The sequence below is a fragment of the Temnothorax nylanderi genome, unplaced genomic scaffold (assembly GCF_030848795.1).
Source record: "Temnothorax nylanderi isolate EJ_2023f unplaced genomic scaffold, tnyl_v1.0 TNYL_tig0152_pilon, whole genome shotgun sequence".
Classification (NCBI taxonomy): Eukaryota; Metazoa; Arthropoda; class Insecta; order Hymenoptera; family Formicidae; genus Temnothorax; species Temnothorax nylanderi.
The window spans coordinates 235,063-256,232 of NW_027249214.1; the positions used below are offsets into that span (position 1 = coordinate 235,063).

Here is a 21,170-nt window from a genome sequence, read left to right on the forward strand (position 1 = left end):
CGTGCGCGTCACTTCGGCCTGGTGCGGTATACCTGAGGAGCAAAATTCTAAAGCGAGAAAAGGGAATGACAGAGAGATTCGTCGTTAATGCGTTCTCGTTAAAGCGCTTTGCGCACAACACGCACTATGTACTATGTTCCTGAATTTATATTTAGATTCTAATATTATATTTAACTTGTTATACGAAAAAATTACTGGATTTCTCGAAGGGATTTAAATGAAGTTCGATTCTAAGTATATCTGACATTTGAAGAGCGAGACGCAATAAAAATGTAATGCATTTCAATTAATTTATAATTGAACCAAACTTAGCTCTGTAAGATTATCCATCTTAAGATTACATATCAAGATTGTTTCTTATAAAATCAACTCTTATTAAGCTATTTCATCGAAATAAAATTTATGTACATTTTACGTATCTAATATTATAAATATATTATATGGAGACAGTTTTACAAACCGATTAATATGCGTACTGCAATTCTTGTTTGTATTCTAAAGACTGTTTACGGCTGCAGCCATAGACTCGGTTGGCGCATTTAAATCGCGTTAAGGGGTTAAATGGATCCTCGCTCGAGCTCCCTTCTAACGTTAATTGATTCGCAAGGTTCTCCCGGCGGCAGAACGGCGGAGTTATGACCATTGACCTACAACGTCGTTGTCATGGTCTGGAAAGCGCGGTGGCGTCAACTCGTTAGCGCCATTATTACGATCGTACACAAGTCGACTGGTCGCCGCCGTCGGCGCCAAAACAGTGGTTTCGAATTACCCGAGGACACTGCCAAGAGGTGATGCGATACCGTTAAATCACCGGGCAGCTTTTGTAATTCGAGCTTGCGGAGGCGTCTCGCGAACGGGCGTCCCGGCGCGGCGCTCCCCATTGGACTACGTTGATTAGTTCGTGAACCCGATTCATTCCTGTAACGGTAAGTAAACACGTGGACGGGATTCGAAATTACACGATGTAGTCATTTCAACCGGATAACTCCGATTTGCTTTCTCCGTCATCGTTTATTTTAAGAATCTTCCGAAAGGGAAAGTTTGCGAAAGGGAAAATTTGGATTTGGACAATTGTTAACATCGTAAAATGATGTATTTCTATTCCTGTTCCTTGTAAATCAAGCCCGGTATGATAGTTTCAGCATAATAATTTATTCGAGAAGTATGCGGATGATATAAAGCAGCTCGTTCTTTTCATCCCTCGGGAGTTTTAGTCCGTAAAGGGTTAATGTTGACTTCGTAAATGAGTTTAAAACTTACTCTGTGCGCGAGCAACAATTGTTGGACCAAACTCGCTAATGTTAGACTCTCATTTAGAAAGTTTATAATTGTATTTAAAAAATTTATACGAGAATTCAGTGTAAATTTGTCGCTTCTACAAGTCAGATATGAAGAGTTAAGGCGAGTCGCGCACGGTCTCTTCTGCTTCTTATACAATATTTCAAGAGAATAATGAAGGTGCTGATTTCGAGTGTTATATATGACGTACGTGTAGTACCTATATGCTTTTGCGCAAGACAAGCGTGAGACTGAAAAGGATTTATGAGAACTCAATATGAGAAATTTCTAATTTCCGGAGATGGAGCTTGATTTTAGTTTAATGCAAAAAGTTGTAATTTTTCTAATTGGAAAACGTCTTTCTTTGAAAACAAGATTGAAAAATTTTTCTCTAAATAAAAGAAAATGATATATCGAAATCCATAGCGGCAATTTTACTTCGATCTTGCTGAAATTTTATTTTCAATTTTATTTGATAAATATGACAGATAGTTTGCACCAAACTCTAATTATAGTTTTATTTTTTTTTTAGAATCAGCGAATTAATTTTTTTGATTTTTTAAACGGAATAAATCTTAATGACACAAAATTTAATCTAAAACGTGATACTAATTCTACTATTACAATTTCTTATTATTTCGTAAGAGAATTATGAAAAGACTGGAGAGAAACAGGAAGGAATTTAAACGTTGGCTAGGATTTAAACTAAATCCTTAGGTTGGGGAGTTTTCAGCGCGACTTTCCATTAATTCCCTTTAATCCGCTTTTTTCCAAGACTCTTGTACGGCGTCGAAGTTAGAATTACGGGAAACGGTCGATGCGATAGGTAAAGGAAAAGGCAAAACGGCAAAGTAATAGGCGGTAGGTAGGGAGAAAGCGAAATTTATTGCGGACTTCTTATCTGACAAATCTCTAGGGCGGGGTCTGATTGAGGGATGAATCTCCCTTTCGTTGGGCGAAGCCGTAGCATGGAATTATCGACGTTCCTCGCTATCGACGGATTCGCTTAATGATTTTCTTGCATCTCTCCCGCCGTTCAGCCATATCGCTTTAATTCCTCCCTCTTCTAACGCAACGAGAAAAAGTTATGTCTTGTGATATTGCCGAGTGCAATTAAAGCGTGCGACAAAATCTCCGCTGAGATATGTCTTATTATCTAATATTATACACTCATTTCTCAGTTCGTAAATTGCAAGAATATATTTATTCTCAATTTTCTTGATATTGTTTTTTCATTAAAAAATTAATTGCGAGGGATTTAATAAACTTAATACTTATATTTTCTTTTTATATTAAACGCAACACTCACAGCAGTGTCACGGGTAAGCAGTAATACAAGCCGTATAGTCTTTCGACTTTTAGTAGCAAGAAAAAGTCCTCCTGACTCCTCTCGATAGGAAAATATAATTCCTTATCGGAACGGAGACGCGTGTCTAACGACCGAAAAGGAGAAACGAAAGACTCATAGATGCACGAAGGATATACGCTTCAAAAGAACGCTTTGAAATCGAATGTCAGAATTCTACGACTTACTGCGCTTTGTCGAGGGAGCAAATTCGATTTTCTTGGGACGCTCTGAGGCGTCTCGGACATGCAGGAAAATTAGCCGCCTGATCGGCTACGAATACGAGTTTGAGTCCCTTATCTCTAGCTGTACGAGAATCGAGCTATAATAGAGATGCTATTTCATAATTTTTAAAATACAACTTTTATCTCTTTATCTTTTTCTGTCTTTGTCTTTTTTGAGTTTCTTCTAAGGATAACGAAAATAATTTTAATGTAAAAGAAATTTTATTAATTGAGATTATCATATCGGAGCTTTAAATATATTTTGTTTTTATAACAAGGTACTTCTTATAATTAGAAATAAATATTTAAAATATGTGTACATATATATATACATATTAATAAATGATATATCTTAATGTAATACATAATTTCTAATTTGCAATTTATTGTGAAAATTAATTACTTAATAAGAAATTAAATGACTTATAATTGATGCGTCTTTTAAAATTGTAAATTGTTTAACAGAACTAGAATTCAGAATTTTTTTTAAATGCAAGGGCAAATTGTGCATTTCACGTGCAATTGCTTCTCCGATCGCAATAAAAACGCACAGAGTTTCATTTCAACGACGTGGTCGAAGCTGGACCACTCATCGTCGTCCTGAGACAGGTCGGCCATTACGAGTCCTGTAACACGGCCGGGTAAAAACGACACCGTAAAAGCGAACGGGGTGAGCAATGCATCCTGACAGAAGCCGGCGGGGTCCTGTGGGAAATAGTGACGAGCCTCGCGGCGCGCGCATTGCTGGGAACATGCCGAGTGCAAAATATCTGAATCGACATTCCGTCCCCCTTTCATAACAGACAGCTCGCGTTGATTCGACCGAGCAGCATCACTGTGTATTATCGGTTCGCTCCTGAGACATCGATACGTTTGCTATCTCGTTTACTTCCGTCCACAGTGCGAAATCAGTTTGACGTGGTAGGTCGAAAATACTGTACACCATATACAAATAAACGTAATGTTTCTCAATTTTTAATTCGCGAATAATTATTTTGGCGAGATTGATTAATATTAAATTTCATTACTTTTATTACTATATGACTTTCGTAAAAAATAAATCGTTCTTTATTACTCAAAATTTGTCTAAAATTTTTTAAATTAGAATTGAATTGATCTGTTTGATTATAATTAATTTAAAAACGAAAAAAATATGCAGAATATTTCTACGCAACTTGACACAATATTCTGATCCTTTTCTCTATTTCCTATTCTCTATTTTAGATTGAACAGATTTTATTTTGGACTATGATTTCGAGATAATGTGATATTCCATTTCGGAGATCCTGCACCGAAATGGAGTTCTAACCATCTTGGATCATTTTGGATCTGTCGATGTTCCGGAGGTTCTGCAAGTTCGGTTACGTCTGTCGAAGTAACTATTGTCTGATGAGGAAAGAAAATGAGAAATGACACAGTGGATCATGTCTGAGCTTGTAAATAACTTCCGACTTAAACTTAGGCACGTATAATATTATATAATTCTAGAAATAGAAATGTATTTCTAGAATTTCCATACTTTTGCAGTTACTACTTTTCCCTGAAAAGGATGGGATATGAATATTTCATATGATTTCTGCGTTATAAATTGTATACTTCCGCAAATATCTGAAAGAGCTCTCGCGCCCTCGCAAAAATTCCCCATTTATGAACGTTTAATTTTGCATTCAATTTGAAGCACTGCTGAAAACTTTCGATCCACTTTTCTCTCGTGGCAATTTGAGAAAATATTTATCGTGTCTCGATCGGAGAGAGCACTTTGTGCCCAATTCACGTCGATCGTCTTTAATTGAGAAGACTAGCTTCGTAGCTTCTCGACGCTATTTATCGTTCCTTCCAGCAGCCGAAGGCGGCAGATGTCCCTGCTGTTCCGAAACGACTTTTTGGGACCCTTCGGAACGGATTCGCCCTGTGTTCGCCCTCGACGACGCTTTAGGGACGCTTTTTCACGAGTCGCCGCCGCCGCCGCCGCGCGCGGCCGCTTTCCCGGCTCGCTCGTTGCAGATTAAAACCGATCGAAAGCGACTAGTCGTGAACTTTGCTACTCGTGCTTGTAACTCGAGAAGCCTGACCTTTTGGCCTTCTTCCGGCGAAACGATTCTTACATTGTTAGTGCGAGAATCGCGTAATCCTCTTTGCCGATATAACTGGGTTTGCGAGTTTTATTCCTTTCATATTCCCGTCGTTTCTTTTTTTTTTACAGTGAAACCAAACGCGTGCATCGGTTTGCTGTCTGTTCCACAAAGCCAACGGGCTGTAACTTTTTGCGTTGAAACTCGGTTAATGAAACAATCCGGGTTAGCGTTGCTCTGTGTGTAACGCGAGTTGCGTTGGAACGCAACTGTGGCTCGCGGATTATTTTTTTTTTTATACTGATGGCGATTGACGCGGAGTTACCTCGGCGACTCTGATGTGTGATTCGACGTACACGTCCGGCAATAATAATGCGCTGCAAATTTTACACGCATTTCGAGAGGATCAGTTATTATAACGAAATGATTAATTTAATAATACATGTTTGTATATATTACAAGGCACGTGATGATCTCTTTTTATAATTTTCAAACTTTTGTCGGTCTTTTGGCAGCAAAATCGAGGACTTCACGGAACCTTCGTCGATTTATATAAACGATAACGTAAAAAGAACTGGCCTATGAATTTTGTAATTTAATTAACGTCATTCATATCGCGCGTTTGCTCGCAATCCGTCGAGTGCGAATCTATCTGGCGAACGCCGCGCCGGTGGCAGAAACAACGGGGCCATTATAAGGCGCTTTAGTCCGAGAGTAAGTTGGACTGAGTTGGACCATCTCTCTCGCGCGCGGTGGTCGCGGACCGCGCGCGACTTGTCTCAATTTACAGGAACGACGCTCGCATTCCGGCGGGCCGGACGACGGCGCTAATTTATATTAATTTTAGACACGGTATATATTCGAATTAACGCGCACCGGCCAGCGCGCGCTCGTGCTGCTTTTTCAGCATTCCTGCGCGGAACGGACGGAGAGAGCGAGAGAGAGAGAGAGAGAGAGAGAGGGAGAGAACTCTCTGAGCTCTCTCAACGCCGAAAATTCGTGGGACGAGTATTAGGCGAGACCGCCCGCAGAAATAAATCGACGAGAACATCCCCGTCAAAGGGAGACGCGACTTCTGGAATTAAACACAACTGTACTTGTGTATTTTATTAATATGTGCCACTCCCAATTAGTTTATTTTCCCCCACGTAGATACGTCGTATCTTCGGGGTTGAAGAATTCGGGAATAATTAGGCCATGCGAATTATCGAGCAAGGACAGTGCATTTTTCACGACGCGCGTTGCTGAGTTGCAATTTCCCAGACGATCGATAACTTAATTATGTAGCACAGGAATTCGCATCGTCTCCCAAGGGCTTTCGTTAAATATTCTGCGATACAAGAAGCGAGCGAAGCGAGTTGCCAAGAGAACGGCAATTAATCCCTATTATTCCCGTTGTAATTGAACCGACGAATTGCGCCGAGCGGGTGAACGTTTCTGTAAAACTAAGATGGTATCGGCAGTTCGTTGGTCCGGAATTTATATTCTTATTATGATATAGATATTACTTAATTAAAAAAAAGATATACAAAATGAATAGAGAAAAAAATTTAATTCTTCTGTTAATACATCGTTAAATTTATATAGCTTCAAATTGTACTCAATTTTTAACCGTTTCTATAGGTCGCCACTGCTCCTCTTTAATATGTTAATTTAACTAAACCGATAGAGTTAAAATAATACTGTTTCGTGTTCAAATAATAAATTTCGATACACATGGTAATTAAAAATAACAAAATGTTATTTAACTTAAGGTATTGGTTTAAATTTTATCCTTCAATATTTAATAGTGTATAGAAGCGATATTTTATCATCAATCATCAAAATGCACCGTGATCAGAGAGAAGGAATTTTCATAAAATTCATATTTTTTTATCGATAGCCAAGCGTTTCTATATGCATTAATAGTAATATAATAATGATACATTTATAAACATTACTGCGAGAGAGATATGCTTTGTGGGATCAGTCCGTACCGATTTATGAAATGGGATTACACAATTGTTCCGCAATATCGAAGTCGTTTGATCCCAGCTGAATTTTTGCGTCGGGGGGCGAGGGGGGGGGGCTCGTGCCACACGTGCGCCTTTGATTTGCATAGCGGTGCAACGGGGTGCAACGGTATCGAGCGAAAGGCTACACACGGTGGCACAGTGGCACCCGTGCGCGCGAATCGATGGACTACGGTGCATCGCTCGCGTATATATACGCGAGAGCGGGGCGCATGGCGCATGCAGAGCATTAACGCATCCGCGGACGCATACAAATTCCTGTCGACACGCTCTCTGAGGGACGTCTCTGTTCTGTTTGCTTGCAGATCCCTGCTGATCCCTGCTTCCGCGTCAGTCCCCGCACGGCCGTATCAGCGTTTCGCCGCCGCGTCCACAATGGCCGCCTGTTTATGGTGAGTGTGTGCGTTACGGTAATCTCAAAATCTCGGATACTCGCAACTCGTGCGTTCGCATAAAAGAGTCACGGTGCGGTCTCGCTTCGCGTGTAGGTACTTGGCGCGAGACACTACCGTGTCTCTTGATATTAATTTGCGCAACGTTTCTGACGGACGATCAATTCTCTCTCCCCCTCCCCGCACGCTCGAAATATTCAACTAAAATAGATTACGATCGAAACACTCGTCTCCCGTCAAATGTCCGTAACGAAGTCTGCCAATAATTCTTGCTGTTCAAATATTTGCAACGCTTGCAAATGGCTCTTTTGCGAGCTTGGCTTGCAGTTTAGTTACAGAGAAAAAAAAAAGTATATTTAGTTAAATCAAGCCAGATATGACGCCAGAATAAACGCGTCAAGTTTTTTTAATTTTAATATAGGTACATATTATCTATTTTTTATAGTAGATGTACATTTTTCACATATTAGATATTTTATTTTTCATATTATTTTTTATTATTTTTTATATTATATATCACGCGATATTTCTTTTGAATTTTTAAACATATTAAAGAATTTTAGAACGTAGACACATTAGAGGAAGATTTATATTCTTGCTACACATTGAAATATTGGCCCGTAGAGATTCTCATTTTACGCCGTATTTATCAAGTACAGCGCTGGTGGCGATGACACGATACTAAATATATCCAGGAAGTTTCTCCAAATCGAAACATAAATTTTGCCCGAACGAACGTGTACATTCTTGTAAGTACATCCTAAATGCGATAGATCAGAGGCGCGATAGACGAGAAACTATCCGGTCCTCCGCGCGCTAAATCATCTCCGGCGCGAGAGACGTCGTGAAGCTGAACTCTCTTAAATCCGTCTTATCCGCTGAATTATGGTCGCGCGACAATGGCCGTCACGCGAGTTGCTCTCGGAACACGCCTAACTTGAACCCGAAGTCGCGTCGAGACGAAAAATGAAGCGTAGATCGTATAATAATCTATATAGAAGGTGTCTCCTCTTCTGCCGGATCAACCATTAAATTAATGGCACAATCTTTGCCAAATAGAAAACCGACCTTCTTCATACGGAAATATTAATAATTTCTACATTACACGTCGCATATTAAGAAATGATCTTTAGCTTGAGAAACCATGGCACAACATTTTACTTTTTGTATAATTTTAGGTAAATTTTAATTTGTTATTTTAATTCGAGAGTCATTAATTGAAAAAAAATGTGAATTCTCTTCATGTTTTTAGCGGGAAAAAATTGACATCGAATTTGTTAGTACTAGCTATGAACTGTTAACTCCGTAAAAGTGAGCGACCACTTTCTCTATTCGCGGAGTTTTTATTTAATTTATGAAGTTAACAAAGCACACCTAGCTGAAAAGTAAAAATACCATAGCCTCTCTTGTATTTCTATTCGCCGGAGTTTGTTGACTGTTTTTATAAAGGACTCGAAGTGGTTTCCGGAACCGGCGAAAATAATACTGTACCTTTTTTTTTCGCCTGTGTGTTGTTTTCCATCCTGCTGTGTTTGTTTGCTTCAATATCAATCATGTTCCATCGTCATGGATGAAAATACAAAACGCGATAAGTTTACTCGCGAGCGAGAAAGCGATTGTAAAAATTAAATGTTTTATCACAATATTTCGATTAGAATTAAATATCATGATATTTTCTACGTTTCTAGCACAAGAATTAACCGAAACATATTCAGATTTACGAAACACTTCTGAGTTGAACGCGCCGCGATTTACCTTGACCCCTAAAAATCTTAAAACTTAAAGATCACTACTTCGAACGTAACTCTACACTTCAAGAACTAAGACGTCGATAAGATCCAAGATGCTAAAAGTTTTGCAATTCATCATTTGTTTCTCTTAATCAAATAGTGTCGACTCTATCTCATTCATCCTCAATCGAATGTCTCCGTAACTTCGAGATCCTTAAGTGTTTTCGTCGAGCTTTCGAAAGCTCGGACGAGCATTCTGGTAATCCTCGTAACTCTCGAAATCCGAGCATCTCTACATTGCAGCTTTTAATAGATCTCGATCAAACGTTTTTGCGTCTTACGAGCATCGCCATGGCTCAATGATTTTTTTATCTCCACAAAGACGTCTTTAGAGGCCTGCGCGTTCATCGACGTGTTTACGTAATTGATAGCAGGTGGCGAACGATGGAAGGTGGTTGGCCCAAGCAGCAACCACGAAGAGCACGACTGCGGCGTCGGCGGCGGCAGCGTCGTCGCCGCCGTCGTCGTCGTTGTCGTTGTCGGTCTACGTCTGCGACAGTCGCTATAAATAATCGGGGGAATCCCGAGGTGCTAGAAGAGATATCGGCGCGCACGAAAACACTCCCGCGAAAGTATTCGCCGCTGCGACGGAGATGTCATGTCGTCAACCGAGTTGCGACACAGTAACATTATATTACGATCTAATGATTTGCCATTTCAATATTAAAATTGTGATAAATAATATAAAGAATTATTTATATTATATTGAAATAACTAAAAGAGTTATGAAAATAATTTAAAAGTAGAAAAAATTGTAACGTTTTGACGCGCAAACAAAGCTATTTACAAATTTATAAATTATAAATGACTATAGGGACTTGAAAGACTTCTCTTGTCGTATAGTTAATGATTAATAGATCTCCCGGCACCGAGCTGTCGCTTTTTTTTTTTTAACAAAGTAGACTTAATTGATTTTCCTTGTACTATGTCGCAGTAAGTTACAAGCGCGTATACATTTTTGTCAATTTCCTCTCTCTTTTTCTCTCTTTTTCTCTCTTTTTCTTTCTCTTTCTATATCGATCGATACCTCAGTTGACAGGGCTGAGTTCTCATTATCCAAACGTTGAATCGATATGCAATTGGGTTAGTTGCGTTACACACAAAGCTCGAAAGCTTGACCGCTTATTCGCTCACGGGGGTGTGTTCGCCCTGTCGATCGATCGAAGAGCGTTCACAATGACGGACATTGTAGCGATGCTGGATTTTACTACGGTTGTAGTCTTCGACAACGATGTATAGAGGCAAGACGACCCAGATCACTCGAAATGAGATGCCACGGAGATAGTCCACCCTCCCTATCACGTGTCTCAGCGACAGGTACTATTATCTTTAACGATTTATACAGCTGCTGCTACGCCCGTTGATGGAATTCCTTGAGTTCGCGTCTCTCTTCATCTCCCTTTTGCTGTGGTTTTCGCTGATGGAGCGCTGGTTTCTGCAAGCTGATGAAAACATCTTTGCTTGTCTTGCTCTCCTTTAGTTAGGAAGTTTCTCTTTGACGCTCCATCTTCGTTCAACGCTCTAGTCTAGTTCTTGCTTAGCCTTTTCATTCGAAATTCTTCCTATTTATGTTTTAGTATTGTAAGTTACTAAATCTTTATTTAATTAATTTTAGTCACATACTTAGATCTTGTTGCTCGTCTGCTTCCTTATTTAAAAAATCTTAGCCATCGGATATTTAATAAGAAGTTGTATTATTAATGGCCCTTTGTTATTAATAAAATATTGAAAATTTTACATTAGTCCTTTTATATAACATTAAATTACGATGCCAAAATTAATAGATATACTTTTGGCCGATTTTAGGGTTTGAATCTGTTTTAAACTCCTTAGTTATTATACAAAAATTATCTCTTATTTGATGTTATATTTATTCTGAGACTTTTCAGGAAAATAAAACAACATCTCTTTTCTCACTTCCTTTTTAATCTCTTGTCTGAGAATATAATTTTCTCACAAAATCCTTTTATCAACAAGTACGCTTGCATCTGTCTCTGCCTCTTTCTATTTATTCACGCATTTATTCATTTAATCTCGTTAAATCTGTTTTCCTGCAATTCTCAATTTTACTACTTACATTTGCTGAATTATCTTGTTTAATGTAAATCTTATTCTTATTAATTTTGTTTATAATAAATGTGAATTATTTATTTGCTAAATTTGAATGCTGTTTGATAGATTTATAATAAAGGATATATTCAATATTAAAGTTTATAGTTTTTCCTTTCAAAATTTTATCATTAAAAATTTCTTATTTTATTTATCCTCTTATTTCTTAGTTTTTGAACTTAGTCCAGAAACAGAATAAAACAATAGTTCCATAAAATTCATTACACCGACTACCTTGGATAGCTGCTCCTCATGTTGTTCTTTTCTGTTCATCTGAAAAAAAAATGTAGGAGGTCGAGATAAGATACGATTCCATTTGTGCAATTGCACCGTGTTTCGTTGCTCTTATAACGTAATTTCTACTAACAAATAAACATTTTGTTTCGTAACGGTAACGGTGCTCTCACTTTCAACAAAAAAATAATGGACGAGTGGCTGACTTTCAAAATTGAAAGATAACAAATACTTTTGTTCTTTCTTTCTGCGTTGCTGACGTGATACACGAGATTAAAATTAAAAAAGGAATATTTTCAAACAATATAAACTCGTTGTATAAGTGTGTTCGGTTATACGTCAATTTTCCTCGGTGAACAAAAGCGAGTTATGATTTTATCGGATAAATTATATCTTGTTATGATTGATAATATGATGTGTGATCATAGAGTTATTAATAAACTTATTTATAACGATTACATACATATTAAGTATAGGATATGTGAGATGAATTGAAACAAACTTATATAATGTTTTTGTACATTAATGGTAGTATTTTACTTCTAATCTTTGAAGATAAAAATTATAAAGTGGCGATAAATTATGCCATTTTTTTTACTTGAATATTTTTTTAGAAATGCTGATCATAAAACCGTAACTCAATATGCTAATCGCAAAACTATAATTTAAAGAAAATATAAAATGTATTTTGCACAGTATAAGTCATAAAATGGACTCTTACTGACTTTCTAATGTAAACTTGGAGAAAGAGTTGGATCCCATTTCAGATTCAGACTGGATCCTGGCTGAATCTTAGGTAGATCCTAAGTGGATCTTCGCTGGATCTTGAGGCTTGATCCAACAATGAGCTCAAGACGGGTTCTAACTGGCTTTATACATGAGCTGTGGAAACATTAAAATGGTTTCCAGCGAGTACTCGAATACATATATATTCGAATGGACGAGCGTCGTTGAAACATCGCGAGTTATTTCAAATCTTGGTGCTAATCTACATACCGGATATGCAATTTGGACACATCTGATGTTTTGTTCTCATCTAAATCCAAATTATAATTCGATTTGAATTGGAGTCCCCGTCTCTTCTTTCCCGTCAGAATGAATTCGCTTTCGTGACGAAATATAACGAACTTATTTCCGACCTTTGACTTTACGTCGCGTTTTCCAACGTTGATTAATGTTTGTTTATTATACACATGAATCAGTCACGCACAGATCTGCGTAAATGACGTTGACACGCGCTTATACAAATGATACAATTTCGATTATCCGCTATGCAAATGTCGCGTGCATTTTGCTGCCGCGCCCTTGACAGAAATTATTATTAGATTATTGTTGCGTGAAATTCTCTAAATGTAAAATGTCACACTTTTCAGGTCACTCTTTCTCTTTCTCTTTCGTTTTAATTTCTTGATAGCAAAATCCCGCTCTATTGTTATCAAAGTTACTATGAAATCAAAATAAACGGTAACAGTTATTTCGGTTTTTCTTAAATTATTACATTTTGAAGATTCATATAATTTTCGCGACTGCGATAAATATGGCAAGCAATATCGATTTAACAATTAGCTGTTGAAAATAACAGATTTATGCGAACTTTCGCCTCGATCCTTTTCTCGTTGCAGACAATTCTGGGCTACGTAAGGACTGATCGGGGAGCAGCGTGCTGAGGCGCGATCTGCCGCTGAGGAGCGGTCTGACCTGGCACTCGCAGGTGCCGCGCACTCCGGGAACACCCGTCTGCATTGTCGCCGTTACTATTCTGTGGGTGCACTGAAAATCTCGCGTCCAAAGTGGCTAAGAGCGTAAGTCCCCGTCGAGTGCACCAGGAGTGCTCCAGCGGGGTGGACGGTGTGCAGGTGCAGGCGGCGGCTCAGGTGCAGCAGCAGCAGGAGAGACGAACACCGAGGCGCATGCCTTACCTGGGGCCTGACATGACAACCCGGCTGTCCGCCATGTTCTACACGGTCGAGGTCGGGGACACCAAGTTCACCATCCTGAAGCGCTATCAAAACCTCAAGCCTATCGGATCGGGCGCGCAGGGGATAGTCTGGTGAGTGGTTCAGTAGCCATTGCAATTCGATGTTTTCTTTTTATAATTATTAGACTATTAGACTGTTAGACTATTAGACTATTAGACTTAAGGAAAGACACGTGCGAGTCACGCGAACCGGTGAATCTTACCTGGAAGTTCCAGCGGAACTCTCAGTGAAACCCCAATTCCTTTTGCATTCAAACGACTTTACACAAGAACGAAAAATAGCAAAATAATTGAAGAGAACTCATAAAGTACACTGATCTGGTCTGAACGTCAAATATCGAATACGCAGAATGAAAAGTTTCATCTATCACACGCGATGTTTATTACGTTCCGCCTTGATATATCCGTTTTCTGGATAGAATAACGTCATCCGCCTTCAAGCTACGTATACAACCGATAACAATGCCAGCATCCATCAGAGGTAAAAGTTTCGAGGTGGATTTGAAGCCGGGCGTACGTTGTATCGCTACGTCGAAATATATCTCGAGGGGGGGGGAGGGAGAGGGTGAGGGTTAACTACGATTTCTCTTACTCGCGCTCGAGGACCGACCCGAATCGACGGCAACGGGGAACGGGTGGCACCGTTCGGCGCGCGGAGAAAGGGGGCGGCAGAGTAAATCGGGCAATTCGATTCGGAACGAGGGAGAATGTCTTCGCGAGAGTACGCGGATTTCTGACGACGGGGAGCGACGACGACGAGAGACAGAACGCCCTTTCCTTGTAAGCCGGCGGCGTGATGTCGGAAAAATCGTCCTCGACGACAGCTTCACGGCGTTCCTCGTCGTCGTCGTGCTTGCCGTCGATACCCGATCTTCAGACGAGGCAAATTAAGTCGACGGCATTCTCTTTTTCTCGTGAATATCCGAGCAATAGATCTCGTCATGGCTCCCTCCATATCTCGAGGGTATTCAGAGTGGTACTTATAGATCTTGCAACAATCGGTAGAAGGTAATACGATCGTAACAGTATAATGAGATTGCATTGAAGATTTGATAAGATATTAAACAGAAAAAAGAAACTGTGACGAAGGATTGAAATCGAAATTAAAAATTAAATTAGTATATAATATTCTGTTCTTTTTTGTTTTATATATTTCGATTTTTAATTTTGCAGATTAATTTTTGAAACATTGAATTTAAATATATAATTTGTCTCTCGCGATATCGCTGCGAATATTCACTGTAATTGCGACCCTTTGTTAAAAGTATCACAATCCAAAACTAGAATTAGAATATAATTAGTAGAGACATAAATAGTAAAATCGGAATATTCTCTGCATTTTATATGACTTATTTGCTCTTAAAAACTTGAGAGAAAATTACCTAAATTTGAGTTTCCCAATTTTGACAACGTTGATTTTCTCAAGTTCTTGATGAAGTGGGTAAATCTAGTAGCAAATTATTATACCGTTTAATTTGTTCTTTTAGTAGATCTGATGATTTCGCAAATTGGCCATTATTCTCATTCTTCGCTCTAGTTTCTATTAACGTGTTAGTGTGATGTTAGGGTTAATGTCAGTCGATTTCTGTTCCGAACTCGCTTCGAAGATTGTTGAAATTCACGACGAATATTATCGATAGTACGGGTAAGCCAGGATCCATCATGATAATTGTTCCGTGGATCGTGGATCGCCTTTCTCCCTCGCACGTGTCTCCCCTTTGACGTCCGATAGAAATTGAAATACTGCATTATCCGAGAAAGCGCAATCTCGAACAATACACGGTGGCCGTGGTATGCAGGTAAGTCAAACGAACGGACGAACGGACGGTCGAGGGGAATGCGGAATATCGATTTTCGATAAAAATTCTGCCGTAGCGTGGTCCATTACGGAAAATATGCGAGGGGCCTTTTCGTTTTGTCTCGTCCCTCGAGGAGCGAGCTTGCTCTCGAAAAAGGCCGATTGACTTCGCGCGCATGGAAGGTAGGTCAGGATGCGAAAGGAAATCGGCTAACGACGGCCGGATATTATTCACGATGGAATCTGTGACCTGCACATTAATCCTGGCGTTATCAGGAATACCAGAGATAATTTTTGAAAAATAATATTAGAAATCAGGCGATGCCCTTTTTATTTTAATATAATAAAATATTAATGATAAAGAAAATGTTATAACGAAGATCTCTCGTGAGAGCACAAAATATCCATTGAAATTCGTAGTTACGAAAGGTATCTCGATACTGCTGGGATCGAGATGATGCTGTAAAATGCCACTGAAGAGTATTTCGAGTTGGCGGCGTTTCTCGGAGATTAAATATATTCTGAAAGTTTTGAAAGAAATGCACATTCTCTCTCCGAAATTATTTTAGAGAGAGCAAAAGAGATGATTTACTCTTTTATATTTCCCTGCGTCCTACTGAAATGTATCATTAAGAATTTATGGAAATATCAATGTAATTCAGATATTTTACGACTTTAATAACTGTTAAAAGAGATCACATTTCAATACAACGCATATTTTGAAGAATTCGGGAAATCAATCTATATTTCGTTTTCTCAACCTTTTGAGATTATACTTTTCTCAGTTTCTTTTAGAAAGTGGGTCAAGCTACTGTTATATCGATTTATTTGTTTTTAATCGTGTCCTTTCTTTTATTGTCGTGGCTTTTAAGAAGAGATTATCTGAAATTTATAGCGTTGCAGTCCTTATTTACGATTTGCAGAACTGTGACAATTTGTACTGCGGAAGCTTACTGTAAAAAGCCCAGATACACGCTACGTCGCTTTGAAGTCACAGACTTTCCCGGAGGGAAAGGGTTAATGATTTCTTGAAATCCCTGCGAGAATATACCCGGTGGCTTTTACCATTATCCTAAAGCTGCAAGGTACACAGAAATGTTTGAGGAGGAGCGGGAGAGAGCTCTGAGGGCGTTTGATCGCGTTTAACCGGCCGTCGAATGCGATTTCTCTCACGAGGAAACGGTCCCGGTCGTGAACACGACATTTCGAAAGGTAGGACGAAGGTAATGTTCTGTCGTGAAGAACCATCCATACTTACGATTATATATGTTCAACGGAAGTATGCCTTTCAAGTGCTTCCTAGCAACATATTTCTGGCGACGCTCGTTTTTTTTTCGGTTTAGACTCTCTGATAATTATCATTCATATATTCAAATGTAATTAAACTTGCTCGCAAATCGTGTTCGCTTAACGAGCGAACAACTGCGAAGTATTTTTAGATTGTGAAATCAATCTTTCACGATGTAATTTAAAATCTGAAGCACAAGGTATACCAAGAAACATTGCCTGAAAAATTTAGTAGATTGATTTTTAATATCTGATTGTCTGATTTAATGTCTAATGTGCGCTGCTAATTTTAAAAATTCAAAAATCTCAAAGCTATTTATTTATAGATATTTTCATAAAAGCTTAAAATTACCGTTTCTTGTAAGAAACGTATGAAGTGTTTACGGGTCGATAAACATTGACTTTTATTTCAATTCTTTTGTTGCACATTCGATTTTTTTATCTCTATAAAATTTTTATAGAGGTTCTATGTAGACATATACATGTGTAATATTCTGAACTATATTTTATATGTATAAAATATAATTTAGAATAGTAATTATACAGTGACAAAATTTTTCAATTGTATCATAGCAATCTTATTAGTTATTTTAATTTTACTTTATATTTCTTTTTTATTTTGCCGATTTGCTTATCCTTGCATGGTTTTTGGATCCATCCAACACTCTTGCACCACTAATTAACTCGCGATTGACATTGGCGCAAAATACATGCTACGATCTTGCAAAAGCGCAAGATTAGATTGTATGGATGGTTCCGACAATCAAGCGAACACGCGCGACACTGTTCTTGAAGGAAAATCGAGTGAGAAAGAGAGAGAGAGAGAGAGAGAGAGAGAGAGAGAGAGAGAGAGAGAGAGAGGGGGGGAGAGGGAGAGAGGGAGAGAGAGAGAGAGAGAGAGAGAGCAAATGAGATCTTGCCAGGTAGAACGACGAGCTTAACTCGAGCTCGTTCTAAGAGTTATACATCACGCTCGTTTGTCCTTTGAGACTGCTGTCGGTGACGTTGTTGCAGCGGTCGACGGAGAAAAATTACGTTTCCGCGAAACGCGACGCGTTTTGTAACGCGAGGCGCAAAGTACAATTTAATATCTTTCGACAAGTTTCTACATTTTTGTGATAAGTAATAAAATAAAATTCTCGCTGTCTGCCGCAGCAGATGTATTTTAATTTACGTTGTTAGGCGACTTATTTCGCGAAAAATGAATTTAGAAGAATAAAAAGCTTTTTATGTCACTTAAAAAAAATGTCTTCAAAAGAAGTTTAAAATTTTAATTGTTTAATGTTGTAAATTAATAACATTAATAATTGTTGGGTTTACTTTTCTTATTTAATAAATTATGATATTAACAAAAATAAATCCGTTTTATTACGGGCTCGTAATCTGCGCCATTTAATCGCGCTGAGAACGAGCTTTCGGCCGCGAAAGTCGCCGAACCCTGGCGACGATAAATTTTCTCCGTTGCCGCGATCGGCTTGATCGTTTTCGTTTCCTGTATCCTGTAGTTCTTGTGTCGTTGGTTTGGTAGCTAGAGGCGTGATATACACTACCTAAGTTAAGGCACGAGAACCGCCACGAGTCTAAGAGCTAAAGAAAGAGAGAGAAAGAGAAAAAGAAAGAGAAAGAGAGAATTAAAAAGAGGTAATATGATGGCGACGAACGCGATGGAAACGAGCAACGTTCGGAGCGGCTATCGTCGTCACGTTTTCGGCGACACCGAGCTTTGCATACCCGAGAGATACGTCGACGTCGTACCGCGTGGCGTCGGCGCTCAGGGTATCGTCTGGTGAGTAAAATCTACGGCCTGTATGATGGATCATACGCTGCAAGAATGTCTATTTTTCTCTTCCACTGACTTTAATATAGTTAAATTTTACGTCGAAGAGCGCTTATATCACGTCCAGGTACATTTAATTCGCAGCAGCCACCGCTGAAAACTTGGTGCATATCGTTTGATCTTTGCGCTCCTATAGTAGTATTCCCTCATATTTTTCTGTGTGTAGCTATTTTTCCTTATATTTTGCTTCAAATTAAGTTATCTGCGAGTTTATTATTTTCCACATTAATTCGATTAACGAGAAATTTTTCTAATAAAATGCGTGTGCTTTGTTTCTATTAAATGATATAATATGAATCCATATTTTTTACTTTACTAATTAGAAATCTTATCGAATCTTGTTAAATTGTGCCACACAGACGGGATATAGGCACGCTAAGACTTATTATAACTAAAATAAAGTAATTTTAGATATATAAATTTTTAAACGATGAAATATTCATTCAGTTTTAATTATTTATTTGAGTTTAACGTATATTTAGCTTGATGACATCGCGCGGTCAAGCGTATATGATCGAATAATCTTCAATTCCTCCTCCATCTCTGTTGCAGCGCGGCGTACGATACCGTCACTGCGCAAAATGTGGCGATCAAGAAGCTGTCCAGACCTTTTCAAAACGTGACACACGCGAAGAGGGCCTACAGAGAGTTCAAGCTCATGAAGCTGGTCAATCACAAAAACGTAAGTTCTTTCTCCAATGCGTGACACACATATACATACTCTTTGCTGCATACGTACAATAAATGTCTTTTTCTTAAATTGGCTTAAAATATAAATGTCTAATATTTATTATTCAAGCCTTGCTGCTGAATTATAAGCACATGTACAGCGTACATGTCTTAATGCGCGACTTTTTATCTCGCAAAAATTGTAATTGCGCGCTTTGTACTAAATTGTCATGCAAGTGAACGTAAACACTCTCTCATGGTTACTTCTTCTAATTAAATTAAACAGGAACGCAAGAGAAAAAGTTGCATCGAGCTAAATGAAAAGATGTTGCAACGAAGAATAACAATACATCGCGAGTAGCTTCCGGCCATTACTTTTCTCGTTGTACTCGCAATTATAATTTGTTTTTGTCGTCAAATAATTTCTGAGAGCGTAGTTTTTGTTAATGAAATTGTAAATGGAGAGATTATAATAGAAATTAAAAATAAGGTGAATGCATAAGTCTATATTCTAATCGAGTCAACGGTTTTAATTTGTGGAAATTCATTTCAATCCCATTCCTTTTAATTCGCTGTTAAGAGCATAACTGAGATATGTTGGATGGTGTTGGAATAACAACGTAAATAGGTTCACGTAATTTCGAGAAAGATAATCTGAATTCTGAATAATCTGAGAGAAAGGAGCAGAAGGAGAGCAAATTTTATTTGCAGTTATTTGTAATATTCGGGAATTGTTCAAGAATTTCAGAGACGAAGTCAACTCGTCAATTTACAACTTATCGCCTTGCAGATAATCGGTCTTCTGAACGCGTTCACGCCGCAACGGTCGCTGGACGAGTTTCAAGACGTGTATCTGGTGATGGAGCTCATGGACGCAAACTTATGCCAGGTGATCCAGATGGATCTGGACCACGAGCGCATGTCGTACCTCCTCTACCAGATGCTGTGCGGCATCAAGCACTTGCACTCCGCCGGCATTATCCACAGGGTGGGTGACATCGGCTATTCGCGCGTTGCAACCCCAATGAAAATTGCATAACCGGCGGAGCCATTTAATCTACCGTAACGAGATTCATTAGCGACGGCCATTCCTGCATACCGTGGCCCCCGTGGCTGCAGTGTTGTCCCACCGGCGAAAGAAATAACCTGCCGTCGCGTCGTTCCGATTAATTTCCCGGCGCGCCGCGCGTTATAATAGAATAGCTAAAACCGGCGTCGCGCTCATTAAAAGTGAGAACGCGGCGCAACGATTGCGCGGGACTGCCTGCGTAATTAACGTGCTAGAAATTAAAATTCATACAACCGGAACGGTCTCGAACGTGATTGACTCGCTACCCGCTGTTTCGCGATTATTATCAATCGCTCGAATCTTCTCGCGTTATTGACTTTCATTATCAATGTTTTATCATTACCTCTTTGACGATTCTGTGAAGCTATAAGAAATCTCTAAAATTCGGTTCTCCTTTCCGCGTAGGATCTAAAGCCAAGCAACATCGTCGTAAAATCCGACTGTACGCTGAAGATACTCGACTTCGGCTTGGCGAGGACCGCCGGTACCACATTCATGATGACGCCCTACGTCGTCACGCGGTATTATCGGGCGCCGGAGGTGAGTTAAATCCTCCTGTAATTTTTCGCACAATTTGTTCCCGGTTAGCTCGACCCATTCGCTCACTCGGAGCGTTCGTCTTTTCTTGCCAGGTAATTCTGGGCATGGGGTACAAGGAGAACGTGGACATTTGGTCGGTGGGGTGCATCATGGGCGAGATGATACGCGGTGGTGTACTGTTCCCGGGGACGGATCACATCGACCAGTGGAACAAAATAATCGGTAAGGCTACGTTTTCCGTTACGATAATAATGATAATTATAATACTAATAAAATCTTATGAAATAAAACCCTATTTTAAGGTTTTGAATTATGGAGAACAGAATTAAATTTGGGATAAAATTTCATGATGTTATGTGTGTGCTATTATAATCCGTTCTACGTGTCTTCGGAGTTAAACAAAATATAAAATAACTTCAATAGAATCTACAAAATTATTTGCATTGACACTCGGCAATATTTTTATATCAATTATTACTTAATTTATTTAATTGTAAGGGCAATTGTAATTATCTAATCAATTATTATCTGATATT

The 21,170-nt window shown here is 38.9% G+C and overlaps 1 protein-coding gene across 7 annotated transcripts in view; it reads left to right on the top strand.

The window, feature by feature from the left end:
- Positions 1-21,170, top strand: part of Bsk (mitogen-activated protein kinase dJNK) — a 151,569-nt gene that overhangs the window by 126,690 nt on the left and 3,709 nt on the right. For 3 of the 7 annotated variants that reach the window (XM_071715017.1, XM_071715020.1, XM_071715019.1), the window contains 6 exons: positions 7,237-7,323; positions 13,079-13,506; positions 18,909-19,038; positions 19,816-20,013; positions 20,500-20,634; positions 20,727-20,856. In XM_071715017.1, the coding sequence (XP_071571118.1) occupies positions 13,367-13,506; positions 18,909-19,038; positions 19,816-20,013; positions 20,500-20,634; positions 20,727-20,856 (733 nt within the window). In that variant the 5' untranslated portion in view covers positions 7,237-7,323; positions 13,079-13,366. Of the gene's footprint in view, positions 1-7,236; positions 7,324-13,078; positions 13,507-16,155; positions 16,445-18,047; positions 18,306-18,908; positions 19,039-19,815; positions 20,014-20,499; positions 20,635-20,726; positions 20,857-21,170 lie in introns of those variants that run through there. The other 4 variants (XM_071715018.1, XM_071715021.1, XM_071715023.1 and 1 more) reach the window with 3 other exon arrangements.